This window comes from Larimichthys crocea, chromosome XIX (genome assembly GCF_000972845.2).
Source record: "Larimichthys crocea isolate SSNF chromosome XIX, L_crocea_2.0, whole genome shotgun sequence".
Taxonomy (NCBI): domain Eukaryota; kingdom Metazoa; phylum Chordata; class Actinopteri; family Sciaenidae; genus Larimichthys; species Larimichthys crocea.
In genome coordinates, this window is record NC_040029.1 from 12,427,939 (window position 1) to 12,442,281 (window position 14,343).

Sequence of the window (14,343 nt, forward strand, 5' to 3'; positions counted from 1 at the left end):
GCCACCATCTTTGTTGTGTACGGTTACCGTGGTTACGGATGTCACGCTCATCTAGGGTTTGTGGAGACGGCAGCGTTTACGCGTTCACCCCATGGATGCATCAAGGAGAGTGTTCACACTAGTGTGTCCGTGTCACTCCGCTCAGCGGTAACACAACAGACTGGTTCTCCCCAGTGAATCACTTGTTCACTAAAATACTGTTAGGAGTTAGGAAATGAACATCTTGAGAAACATTTAGAGAGAACCGAGAGGCGACATTAATTCCAGAGCAAACTTATTCCCTCTGATAGCTACAGGAAGAGAGCCGACTGAAAGTTACGTTAACTCACAGTATACAGTCGGTGATTGCACAGAAATGATCACAAAGCATTAAAACATGGCATCAACAGAGCCATGTTGTTCATGTGGACAGATTATCTATGACAGGATAGAGCGGGGGAGGGATGACTGAGGATGACCCTATCCCATAAATCAGAGGATTGGTGGGATGATCTCAGTCATGGTCTGAACTGGACCACCCCCAACCCATCCCTGCCATGTCCATGGAGTCAATGTGAGTGTGTTTCACACTTCAGCAGCCAATGATCTGAGATCAATGCCGCACAGTGACTAATGTCTGACTCTTGACAATGGTTGGTACTGTTAGACCGAAAAACGGAGAGCGATGCATCCGATATTACAAATCTGAGGCGCAGTTTTTAAGGACTTGGAGTAGCTACAGCTACAACAGTTGTCTGTTCTTGGTCTGCTGGAGATAAAAGCAAAAGATTATCATGACAGCACCACAGAGGCACTCATGATTTAGTCTGATGTCTGGGGGCCGTCATTCTGGGAAGTTCTCATCGGTCTAAGTGAGAGTGCAGGAATGATGTCCCACTGCATTATGTGCGTATGTGTGTGTATAGAGATGCTCACTGACAGAGGAGGGATCTATGATATAATCAGGATAACAAACCTTATTAAAAAAGTTCTAATAAGTGGATACATGAACATGTCAGTGTGTGTCAGCAAACAAATTTCTACGATTAAAAGTTACACATGGTGAATATTTTAAAGGCTGACACAATGTATTTCAATTATATCCATTACTTAAGACAGCATATTGAATATTAAAAGTATTTCTCCATCATAACTGCACATCTGTGTGTTTATGTTTTACATACAAAAGAATGGCAAACTGTATTTGCTGCCAAAAAGCTGAAACAGTCACGTGGTTTGTAATCAAGACGCTCTGAATCTTCTTTGTATTCATAAACTTGTAGTTCAGATCATTGTTATTACTTTATAGCTTAGAGTAGAATACATTTCACAGCATAAACACTATTTTTGTTCACGGAAAGTATTTTTTTCCCTTGACTACCATGTTCCGTCTCATATTTAAAATGTTATCAAAGATAATAAGGTTATAGCCTCTGAGTGTTTCAGAGGTACTTTTTTTTTATGTTTCATTTTGCAAACATTATGTTATAATGATTGTAAACACTGTGATGAATCCAGCTATTCTGCATAACTCTTGAATTAAGAAGAATCATCTTGTTAAGTTGCTCTTGATTTAGGTTTTTTTTTTCACTCAATTTGAGTAAGAAACAAAAAGTGAAATAAGAATTGAAAACATAGTTTTAAGATTATTTGGCTTGCATACAGTACTTATTTTAAGATATTTCTCACTTGCTTATTTTTTCTTGTTTTAAGAAATCTTACCAAGTGTGATTATCTTACTGCACTGGCAGATTATTTCACTTCATTTTAGTCCATATCTGCTCAAACCAAGTATTTATTTCTTATATTAAGACTATCAGTTTTTGCAGAGTGACGTTCATCACTTCAAACCGTGCGCTTACCTGCAGCGGGGTGGAGAGCGCAGCCACGCTGTGCAGACTGAGGCACCGCGACGCACACCTCGCCCTGGAAACACTCTCCGACCAGGACTCATCATCATTAGTGTCATCGTGCTGCTTCCTGGCACAGATGCTGCAGCTGAAGAGGAAAATAATCCACAGGGACAGGCTCGTCATGACACCGCTGCTCGTGGCCAGCATCTTCTTCCTCGAGTCCAGGAGTGAGTGAGGCTGCGGAACAACAAGGAGGATGCGGTGGGGGAGTAAATCTGATGGAAGTCCACTTTAACTCGAATTATATAGCCAAGGGAGGAGCTAGAGGATCGAGGCGTACACAGTTAGGGTCAGGATGCTGAGAGGCTCCGGCGGAGCTGTCAGTTCACTGAGTCCACAGCCAGAGCTGCAGACCCTGATGATGGGATCCAAACTCCACAAGACAAGACAAGAACAAGAACAAATGATAAAGGAGAGCGATGAGTGACAAGAATATATGCTCAGTGTCATAAAGTGTTAGATTCAGGCTATAATAAAACTGTTAGATAGATAGATAGATAGATAGATAGATAGATAGATAGATAGATCATGTTATAATATTTTAGAAACAGATAATAAACAGGACATGTGTTCACCATCACGCTATGCCCTGTCCTAATTGGTCTAATTATGAATTTATGAATATTGTATTTCTTTAGTTGCACACTTAAGATCTTTAAGGCCAGCACTCACCCATCACTGAATGATGACATGCAGGCCAATCATCTCATCAGACACCTCACAGATGATGAACAGCATCACTGGAACTTTGCAACAGTTTTTGCATCTTTGCTTACGAGTCAGCCAAATAACTCTCAGTGGTTATCGTCAGTTTCATGTTGGAGCCTCACCTTCTCTTCTCCTCCTCCTATAGAAGCATGGCGGTTCAACATCCATCGGTAGATACAAAAGGCTCATTCTAAAGTAACAATATATATATATAGAGAGAGAGAGAGACCAAATGTGACCCACTGGACCTTTACAAAGATCCAGACATGTCTTCACATTTGGCTGACATCACTTTAATGGCTGTCAACACATTTTAGGAAAAAAGGCTCCACTTGCTACCCTCACCTGTCTGTGTGGTTGAAAGCAAATGGATTTATTCTGACCTGGAATAGCAAAATGTAGCAGTTTACTCACTAACTGTTTTATTTAACACTTATATATGCAGTTTAGAGAGAGTTTGACTGACATGGGATATGCATCATTTGTGAATGTGAATGATTCAACTTTTCTCATAGTGTTAACAAAAATCACAATAAATCATGATATTGAATCACAATAGTTAAGAACCACAATACATACCAAATTAGATATGGGCTCGTTTCATAATAATATTATCCCAGCCCCGATGTGAATATCTTCTCTGATTTTTCTGATGACCTTTGACCCCTTCCACTTGATGCTGTACAGTGGTTTTGGTCAGCGTCCATAAGGAAGACTGTTAGGAAAAAGCTACTTTCGATTTAGACTGCTTTGTAGCACACACTGTGCTCTGAGGTCAACAATGAACAGCTGGGCCCATACAAACACAAACACACACAATGTGTGATGCTGTCATACAAGGGCAAACCTCGTTCTATTAAAAGTCCAGTGTGCAGAATTTAGTGGCATCCGGCAATGAGGCTGCGAATTACAACCAACTGAATACCACCCCCCGTCCAAATATATCTAAAAACCCACTTATTTAGGATGGCTTTTAACACCCAGTAGTATGATGACACTTTTATCATTTCTTATTCGATTTTGTTGCATTTCATTGTTTTTATTGTTTTTATTTTGTTTGTTTTTTACCTATTGTTCTCGTTATTTATTATCTACTGTAAAGCACTTTGGTACACCGAAAGGACTGTTGTAAAGGGCTGTATAAATAAAGTACATTTACATTTACATTTACATTTGTGTCGGGGAAAAAATATGTCACGAAAAAACACTAAAGATATCTAGATCCAGGGTTTAGTTTGTCCATCTGGGCTACTGTAGAAACATGGAGATGCAACATGGATGGATGGACCTAACGCCTCTTTAAATATGAAAGGTTCTTTATAAGGTAACAAACACGTTATGATTCTTATTTCCGGCAGATTTTACATGAAAACATACAGTAGGTCTATGTATTATATAGTCCATTTCTGCCATAGTCTGTAAACAAAGCCTCTAAATCTGACACACTGCACCTTTAATGCAGAGGACACGTTCATGTTGGAGAATCTGTGCTTTTACACGCAGGTGGAATTCTTTCCATGAGAGTGAGAGTGTTTTCTCCTCATTGCAACCAATTTCAGGAGGACACAGGCAATGTATTTTCCAGGGAATCCCAGCTGTAATGTTCACTGGTAGCTGCAAAACAACAACATTTTTATGGACTTCTCTATTAAAGTAACCACAAACATATCTCTCATAAGCAGGCAGGGCACTGCTGCTTTCCTTGCCCAGGGAAAGGAGAAAACATGACGTGTCGGAAACTCTGAAGAGATCCTCCTTGGGTTGTCGGTTCTCTCATGCCTGGCACAAAGGGGCCCCACTTGCGCTGCTGGAGCATCCTGCAGTGTTAACGAGTGCCTATTTTTCCCAGCCGCATTGCATTCACAAACACACACAACTCTTCTCAGGTTTTATAGTACTGTGTCCTTGGCCTAATGAGCCTTTGCAGCTGAGAGTTTTTACCCTCTCTGATTCAGAAACAGGTTCATTACACCTCGACGTGTATAATCTCATAGACTAGAAGGCAATGAGGTGTTCTCAGAAGCCAATAGAATTTCATGTGTTTGACCCAAGTGACTGAATCCTTCTCAGTATATCCACTGGAGAAATTGACATGGAGCCCAAAAGCAAACACTCTGAAGTGCTTTATGTTTTGATTTGTATCTGTGAGGGGTATTCTGAAAATATGGTGTTAATGAAATGAGTGTCTCCAGGTCTGTTTGGAGCTGAAGCTCTGGTGGTCCACCCACAACAGGAAGAAGAAAATCCCTGTGAGCTCCCTGCTGAGGGCCTGACTTACTGTTTCACAAATAAAAACAACACACTATGACAGTGTAATTGACTCATTGTGTGTGCGGTTGTGTTTGCCAGTTTGCTGGGGCTAATATTGGCCTTCTTTTCCGTATGTCAAATATAGTTCAATCAGGAAAGACACAAGCTAACTTCAGTGCAGAGACTTGATTTGATAAAGACTTTGGTGTTGACCCCGTCAATTAGATAGATCAAAATATTCTTTAGCTAAGATGATGACTGGATGATAGAAAAGCCTGTGAACTGATGAAATCATATGACAGTAGTTGCCGACAGTTGTCTTCTTTTTTTAACTTGTGCTAAAAGCTTCATTATGATTGGGGATCCTTCCTCCTACAAGTGAAGAGAAAAACCTTCAGTGGAAAGACAACAGATGCAGACGCCTGTATGCCAGTCACTGAACGATTTGGTGAGTATAATCATGTGAATTATATGCTACAGCCTCCACAGTGACCAAATCACAGCCAACTGAACACCCGAGGGAGGTTTTGAAGCCTCATGTTAGACAGCACTCTTCATTGTCATCACTAAAAAAATCACATCATCAGTGTTCATCGATCCTGTTCTGGAGGTTTGTGGTGGATTAACATCTTACTGACACATTTAAGCTGAATGAAGACAAGAATTGTGATTGGTCAACTCGGGCTGCTTCTGTTTTTTCCTACAAGTTTGGGATGCTGGAGGACATTGTTGATAGTGACATGGAGTAACATTCAAGTAACATGAAGCAGGTTGAAGAAAGACTTAGGAATCTTCTGCTAGTTACTGACAACCAGTTCAGTTCTCTATCACAGTGACTGGAAGAACGTTGACACAGTGACTGCAACTGAGCTAGATGTAGCTCAGCATTTATATATGAATCTATACTATAAAATAAATAAAACAGTGTAAACACAGAATATAATTCAAGCCATAGCTAGTCATGTAGGAAGTAGTGTATCGGTCTAGTGTTGGTGGTTGGGTCAACATGTTAAAGTATTTGTTGCAGTTAAGGGACTTTTAAACAAGGCCAGTACCAAATATTTATACAGAGACTGGGAAAATGGTGTTACTCTAAATCCTCTAAATGAAATGTATGACTTTCTGTTCTAAACTCCAGGATCTGATTTCTTTGAAAGCTTTTAAATCCATCTTGAAAGACCTGGAGACAGAATCGCTGGTGTGTCGATGCTCAAACTGATATTGTTGAATTCATGGCCAGTGCTGCACTTTTATTCTCTTTCTTCTCATTTACTTGTTCTTATTTTGTGCTGCTGCCTGTTGGCTTCCCTTGAAAAAGACATTTTTAATCTCAATGGGACATTTCCTGCTTAAATAAAGGTTAGATGAAAAAAATATATATCTGCATTGCAGCTATCTATCCACTGGGACTGCAGTTCACTGAGTGCACCAAGGCCAGCGTTGTGTTAGTATACTTTTATTATTGTTGTTGTTGTTATGTTAGACTATACCTTTTTCATCTCACAACAGGGAAATTCACTACAGTTCTGAACCCACCTACTTGATTACCTGCGCTCCTCCAATGAACGACACCTGGCTCTGCCACCCATATGCTTAGGCCTGTTGTTCCCCGCTGGTGGAACGTCCTACCAGTTCTGCACACACTGTATCTAGATTGTTTCCGTTTTTTTGTAAGTAGCTTTGGATAAAAGTGCTAAATGACTGAATGTAATGTAAATGTAATTACTGTGTCAGCTGTTAACTGATCAACTCCCTTTATTTATGTCTTGATTAGGAAAATCTTACACACACACACACACACACACACACACACACACACACACATATATATATAGCACTATAGTCAACGTACTGTCAACGTACTGTAAAACTGTAAAAATAACAAAAATAACAAAAATAAAAAATCTACATACACATAATACAATAGAAGATTTCAAGACAATTATCTAAATATCTAGTTAAGTTAAACAGACTATTTCATTTATTTATTATATTTCCTAAAAATCTCTTATCTCAATATACCAATATGGCAGGGTTTCGATCACCATGAAGAATTGTGATTAAAAAAGATGATCATATTTTGAGTTGAAGGAGGGCAACAACAACAGGAAAACAGAATTATTCTGAAGTCTGTGTTGAGACCTTTTGTTTCAGGTGGTTGTAGCTGATAGTTTCACAGTATTTACAGTAGATCCCTTCTCCAAGGTGAAAGGAAACATCTTCCCATGGCATGAAATCCCATTCTGTCCACCATTTTGTTAAGGAACGCTTCTTGGACCAATTCTACTCAACTTATACATGCTTCCTTTAGGCAAGGAATCACTCTATTAACTTTATTTTAATGCAGATGATACCCAATTATATTTAGCAATCAAGCCGACTGAAACCATCAATTAGCTAAACTTCAAACATGCCTTAAGGACATAAAAACTTGGATGACCTGAAACTTTCTGATGTTAAATTCAGACAAAACCGAAGTTCTTGTAATTGGACCCAAACACCTCAGAAACTGGGATCACCCTCACTCCTAATGGGAATTGTTGAGTCTCCACAGTCTAGACTTGCTCTATATCGAAAGTGTCATGAGATAACTTTTGTTTGAATAGAATTAAATAGAATTGAATTGAATATAGACAAAATAAAGAATACAATTAAGGAGAATCAGCACAGGCTTTGAATAATTCTGTTTTATTACAAATTTGTTCATATCAGTGTACTCATTCCTACCACTAACATTATGTTTGTACTAATCAAATTAATTGCTGCAAACATTTTAATATCTGAAAAGTCTGGCAGTCGAGAAAAATGAGCATTCAGACAGGTTACTGAGGAGAAAACAGAGTGATAAATGAGGAATCATCTGCAAGATTTCAGGTGTTCTCACTTTCTGTTTTACTTCTAAATGAAGTGATTTAGATCATCTGGATGAACTGTAGCTTTGTTTACAACCTGCCTGAGCATCAGACTTCATTGTCGTAATGTCACAATGTTCCCAGATCTCAGCAATTAACATGAGTGAGTGACTACAATGTTATCGCACCTGACAGAAAATGATGGACAAAGCTATTAAAAAACAGCCTGATGTTATAAATTTTTTTTGACACATGAATATCAGACAGGAGCTGTTCCAGTCCAGAGACAAATCTGTTTTGGTATCTGCTTAAAAAACCCACAGGAATCCAACTCTGTTGTGGATTTCCCATCACGTTTTTCCATTGCTTCAGTCATATGTGCGTATGTCTTCCTCTCTGCATGTGTGCTGGTGGAATCCTAGTTTTCGTTGTGGGGTCCTTCAGGCTCCACACGGACAGCTGAATGGTATTTCCACTCTGCTCCCAGGCACTTGTTACTGAAGGAAACCCCATTTAATGGGGTACACCTCATAAAGGAGGAGGTTGGTAATTTCCCTGTGGTTTTACTGAGTGTGCGGTGGGGGAGGAGGGAGTCCACGTTCTGGGGTTTCTCACCAGCAACAGTCCCGATGGAAGTTTGTTTGTTTACTGTACAATCACAGGATTATCTGTTGCACATGAAGAAATAGCTTCGGGTTATTATTTAACATGAAATCAGAGGCAAGTTGTCCAAAGTTGCTCCAACAACTGTTTATTTCCCCTCTTAAAAGAGCAGTCTGTAGAGCAGTATCTAGCGGTGTAGTTGCAGATTGCACCCTCTGGCTCTTATCTCCTGATAATGCCAGTGTTTTTCCATACTGTAACAACATGGCAGTTCGACATGGAGAAGAGACACATGGTGTCTGTAAATATAAAAGACTCATTCAAAGGTAAGTATCCACATCCTTAGTAACTTAGTGTTGTTGGTGGTTGTCCGTCCATGCCTTGATTTTGTCTCTGGTCACAGAGGCAGCAAACAAAGCAGCACAGGCCAGATGTGCATCTCCCTCCGGCCACATCTTCCAGCTGCTCCTTGTGAATCCTGCAGCGTTCACAGGCCAGATGGGATATGTACTCCCTCCAGCTCTGCCTCGGGGTCTTCTCCCCACTGGACGTGCTCTGAATACCTGTACAGAGAGGCATCCTGGTCAGATTCCTCAACCCCCTCCATAGACATATATACATAGACGCCGCATTGAACGGGTTGGTCGGTGGTCGCGATACGTCAACGGGTCCGCCATATTGGATGTGGCAGATCTGCCCGTAAACTAATAACAGGAAATAGACTGAACTTCATAAAGCGCCCTTCTACAAAGTTCTTTAAGTTAATGCCTCTTATACACCCATTCACACACACACTAATATATCTGGGAAACAAACAGGCACCAAAAACAACGTATGTAACTTTTAAAGTGATGATTATAAATGTTTACTCCTTATGTAAGCACCAAACCAACGTATGTATTTTTCTAATGCTGAGTGTTTACAGCTACTAATGTATATATATGTGTGTGTGTGTGTGTGTGTGTGTGTGTGTGTGTGTACTATATGTATGTATATATGTTCACGTGTAATGTACACGTTAGTGCTCTTTATTCAGACACAGATTAAATGTTAAATATAAATATTTCAATATTTATCATCACAGTAACAGTGTTACACACATTAGTAGCTGTAAACACTCAGCATTAGAAAAATACATACGTTGGTTTGGTGCTTACATAAGGAGTAAACATTTATAATCATCACTTTAAAAGTTACATACGTTGTTTTTGGTGCCTGTTTGTTTCCCAGATATATTAGTGTGTGTGTGAATGGGTGTATAAGAGGCATTAACTTAAAGAACTTTGTAGAAAGGCGCTTTATGAAGTTCAGTCCATTTCCTTGTATTAGTTTACGGGCAGACCTGCCATTTCCAATATGGCGGCGACGTCGACGTACGATTCTGCGCTCAATGCGGCGTCTATGTATATATGTCTATGAACCCCCTCAACAGGCTCCTTTCATTCCAAACAGGAAGCTGCTCTGTCACAAGCGTCCTTCGGATATCCAACAGATGAGTCTAAGTCCACTTTGAGTCACCTCCTACAGCATGTAGCCATGCTGTAGGTGAGGGTTGGGCTGTGTGAGCCCATTACCAACTCTGTTGTTTAAAATGTCATTTATAAACTGCTAATCTGCAACAGCAAAGACACTTTGAAAGAACAGTAATGCCCCACAGATTCTGTTTACATTACGAGGAAACTTTTCCATGAACATTTCTGTAAAGTTATAAATGTTCATGCTAAATTACGACAGCAGTTTTATGTTGATCCTTCAGTAACTCAAAGAGTATGGTAAAAGACACAGACTCACAGCTGCCCATCATGAAGTTTCGACGTTTTTATTGACGCTGTTTTAGTGAGATGTTGATTCAGCTTCATGATCGTTTTGGATGATGCGGTTTGCGGTTCTGTTGACCTGCCCTCATTGATAGAAATGGGACGGCTGAGTCAGAATCCAATCTGAATTTGTGGCTGAACATGAAAAAGGCTCTTCACTCATAATCCCCCATGTAACCTGACAGAGCGGTTTTCCAAAGAACGGGAAGAAACTGCAGCACCAGATGTGCAAAGCTGATAAAGACTTATCCACACAGACTCGAGGCTAGAAGTGCATCTACTGTACGCTGACATGGAGGGACTGAACCCTGCAAAAACTTTATTATAGAGTGTGATTTTTACTGAGTGCATTTTGTTTACCACATTATCTAATGAGTCTATTCTCTCTTTCTATTCATGTGCTTCAAATGTTTAACACACATTGTGACTCTTTCATTGATTTTCTGGACCTTTCTGCAGCATAAAGTCTTTTTTTCCCCCTCCACACTGTATCTGGTTTGTAGACTGATTCCTGGACAATAGCCTTTGGATCCTAAATTACTCTCACAAGTGACAAGCCGAGAGGCGAGAGAAGAGAGGCGAGGGCTGCAGCCTGCACAAAGGAGAACACATCTATCTCTATTCCCGCTGATCTTCGCCTGTGACTGAAAAAATGTATTGAATTTGCATTAGTTCTGCCCAATAGATAATTCATTATTCACCTGACTTGTCTTTAATACATTATATGTCATTTATATTCATCACACGAGACATCGAAACCCAGATATCAGTCAAATGTCACTCAATTATTATTATTATTATCATTATTTGTTTCACTAATGCTCTTTCAAACACATACATGCAGCGGTGCTCAGAGAGATGATCCTCGCTCTGCACAGTGCTCTGCTGCCGTCTAGTGTCATGAAGCAGTACTGATCCTGACTGCTTTAAAGCTGACCTCACACAAGTGATAAAATGAGATTATAGCTGTGAAGAAATACAATGGTAGTAGTAAAATCATTCTTTTAATCCAATTCAAAGCGTCAAACAGAGCTTGATTTGCGTGTCAGCAGTGTAACAGTAATATGAAACCAGTAGAGCACAGAGCATGTGAGCGGGGCTGATCAGTGATCAGCGGTCCCAGGCTGAAGTGATGAGGCTCAGTTGCAGAGGTCGGTGCTGCAGCAGGTGGCGAACGCTCCGGGTGTAGTGATGTAACCCTGACACACCACCATGTTCATGCACTGCCGGAACGAAGAGGCTGGAACAATAAAAAATAAAAAATTGAATGAAAGTCTTTATGGAGACATGTTTAATGAACCATCACAAACACACACATTCACGGTTTAGATGTAAATTTAATGTTTGTTTTTTGTAGGATGGCTTCATGCCATGACCCTGTGAACACTTACACACCTTTTTCATGCAGAGCAGGTCTGTGCCGTACTATTATAATATATATATATTATAACATTATTTGCAGAGACCCAACAGTTCCACCACGAGCAAGCACATGAGTGATACACGGTCCACATTCTAAAGTTTCTCTGAAGTTAATCTGGGCCTTCAGACTGCTGAAGCTTGTGGAGGATTTAATGCCATCAAGTGGTGAAGCTGCAGACGAGCACACACCGCATGAAAAATGTATCTAGACTCAGTGTTTAGTTTGTCTGATCTGAGCTACTGTAGAAACATGGTGGTTCACCATGGTGGACTCTGTGGACCTGTAAAAAACATTTTAAGGCAGACATGTCCAAAGTCTGGCCCGGGGGCCAATCACGGCCCACGGTCAGATGTCATGCGGCCCGCAGCTTAACATATCATGGCATAATAAGTCATGTTTAGAATGAACACGAGGTTCAGATTTGTATCAACTTCATGCAAGTTTAACATATTCAATTTTTTTTAAAGATAATTGTGACAATGAAAATAAAATTGTTAGAGAACGTTTGTATGTAAATTTTCTTGGTCATTTTTTTGTTTAATATAAATTCGATGAATTACTTAAACTTCATAAATTCAGAGAGTGATGATTAAGAACAGAAAAGGGTCAATAGTGTTCTGGTGGCACGCTCCAGTATCCACAGATGGACTTACACAGCGCGCCTGTAAGTATGACGGCACCGCAGGCGTTAGCTGATCCTGAACAGGTCTGGGTGGAGGTAGGGGTGCAGAGGTTACTGCCCTTAGAGTAACAGTAGTTACACTTCAGTGCCTCGCCTGGGAAAACACACACACACACACACACACACACACACACACACACACACACACACAGGAAATAATTCATAAACAGCATCACAAATTCAAACATACAGCTGTGGAATACATGTGAAGCAAAGAAGGAAGTAAATGAAAACACAAAGGTAACACTTCAGTTAAAGTTACCAGAGAACAAATGAGGAACAATGACAATAATGACAATACGTTATCTGTTAGATGGCTGAAATGTAATGTACTCCTACCACATTCAACCCAAACTGGGGAAATGAGGCAGCAACAACAACAGCAAAGTGTTCCAGACACAGGTCAGCTGCTTCATGTTTCCACCATCTTCTTGTTTTACTGCTTTCTGTTTGTAGTTCTGTGGTTTATGTTGATGTCATCTGATCCAACTCAACGACTGAGCCAAAACGGTTTAATATTGCAGTTTGACCCAACTTCAGACTACACCAGAAAAAAAATCCATAACTAAATCACTCATATTCAGGCTGTTTTATAATCTCCTGATGATGTTTTGTCATCTCCATTCAATGAGCCTGTTGGAGCCCCCCGGCCCAGCCCGCAGCACTTTTCTATACGGCCCTGGTTTAGTGTGTAGTTTCTAGTTAACACTTGATTTACTTATGTCTTTGTTAGTCTATATATGAAAAGAAACACACATACCTTGACACAGGCTCAGCAAGAGAAGGATGGCACACACTGCAGCTCTCATTGTTCAGTCTAAAATTCAAAGAAAAAGAAAAGAAGGAAAATCACATCTCATCTGTTAACTGATAAAAACACTAAAAGACTCTAAGACTCACTTCGATCTTCATTTTTGGCCTGTAGTATGTTGCCACATGTGACACAGCCCAAAGCGACAGTAAAGTTTTAAGTCCATTTCCGAGAAGAGCTCTCTCGCATAATGACACTGGGTCATCACAGTTTAACTGAACTTGTACAATCACCATGTATAATGCTCATCGGTGGAATTCATTATTTATTGTTGCATATTAAAGATAGGGTAGAAAAATGTGTTTTATCTGTTGAAATTGTCGTCAATCACACAGGGTGTTGTCACAGGGTGTTGTCAGATAAGCACAGAAAACCTCTTTCCACACAACATTACAGATCACAGATGTCAGAAGCTTGAAATAACTGTACAAACTTACACAGAAAACAATATTAAAAGAGCGGTGACATCACAAAGTATGCAGCTGAAGATTTAACGGACTGTAAAGTTTGAGGATGGCTTCTTACCTGGTTACCTGGTGTTAAGTCTGAACTGTGTCCCTGTGTTCTGCAGAGAAGTGCGGCTTCGCGCTCTGCTCTGTCTTTAAAAGCAGCAAGATTAACTGCAAGAACATGTGTGTGCATGCACTGACTGGTCAGGACTCATTTCGACATAACAGACTTTCTAGCTGTGTTGCAAAAGCAGAATGAACAAGGAACGTATTGACTGAGTGATCACATGACAGTGGCCTATTCAATTGAGCTGTTTGAGTGTAGGAATACAGATTTTAACTTTATATGTTGGGTCATATAAACACAAAGAAGTGGGTTAGTCTAAATCACTGTGCTTTACTGTAAGTGTACTTTTATTGTTATGTCATGTCATGTCATGTTATGTTATGTTATTATGTTATGTCATGTCATGTCATGTCATGTTATGTTATGTTATGCGATTGACACAGCAGTGTAATGAAAATCATTTTTTCCACACTGACTCATTGTACTGTAAAGACCCACATCTCACCTGAACTATTTTTCTATAAGATGTGAAATCCAAAAGCAAGCATGGTTTCTCGTCTACAGTCGTATCAATATTTCTTTGTGCAAACCAAAAAGAAAAGAAAAAGAAACCAAAAACCGTAGAGAAAAGCCGTGTTATGTTATGTGAACTGCTGTAATGTGTCTTCACAACAAGAGGAGATCTCGTTCAGCCAGCAGGAACACCATGGGAAGGTTCAGGTTGTCACAAGCATACAAGAACAGTTATTCTCTCTCTGTGTAGCTGAAAGACCAGGCATGAAAATCATC

The 14,343-nt window shown here is 40.0% G+C and overlaps 1 protein-coding gene across 2 annotated transcripts in view; it reads right to left on the reverse strand.

Moving 5' to 3' along the window:
• The window catches only part of anos1a (anosmin 1a), a 31,591-nt gene extending 29,359 nt beyond the window's left edge, over positions 1 to 2,232 (reverse strand). For both annotated transcript variants that reach the window (XM_019273141.2, XM_019273140.2), the window contains exon 1: positions 1,842 to 2,232. In XM_019273141.2, coding sequence (XP_019128686.2) covers positions 1,842 to 2,039 — 198 coding nt within the window. In that variant the 5' untranslated portion in view covers positions 2,040 to 2,232. The remainder of the gene's footprint in view (positions 1 to 1,841) is intronic.
• Positions 2,233 to 14,343: the final 12,111 nt, after the last annotated feature.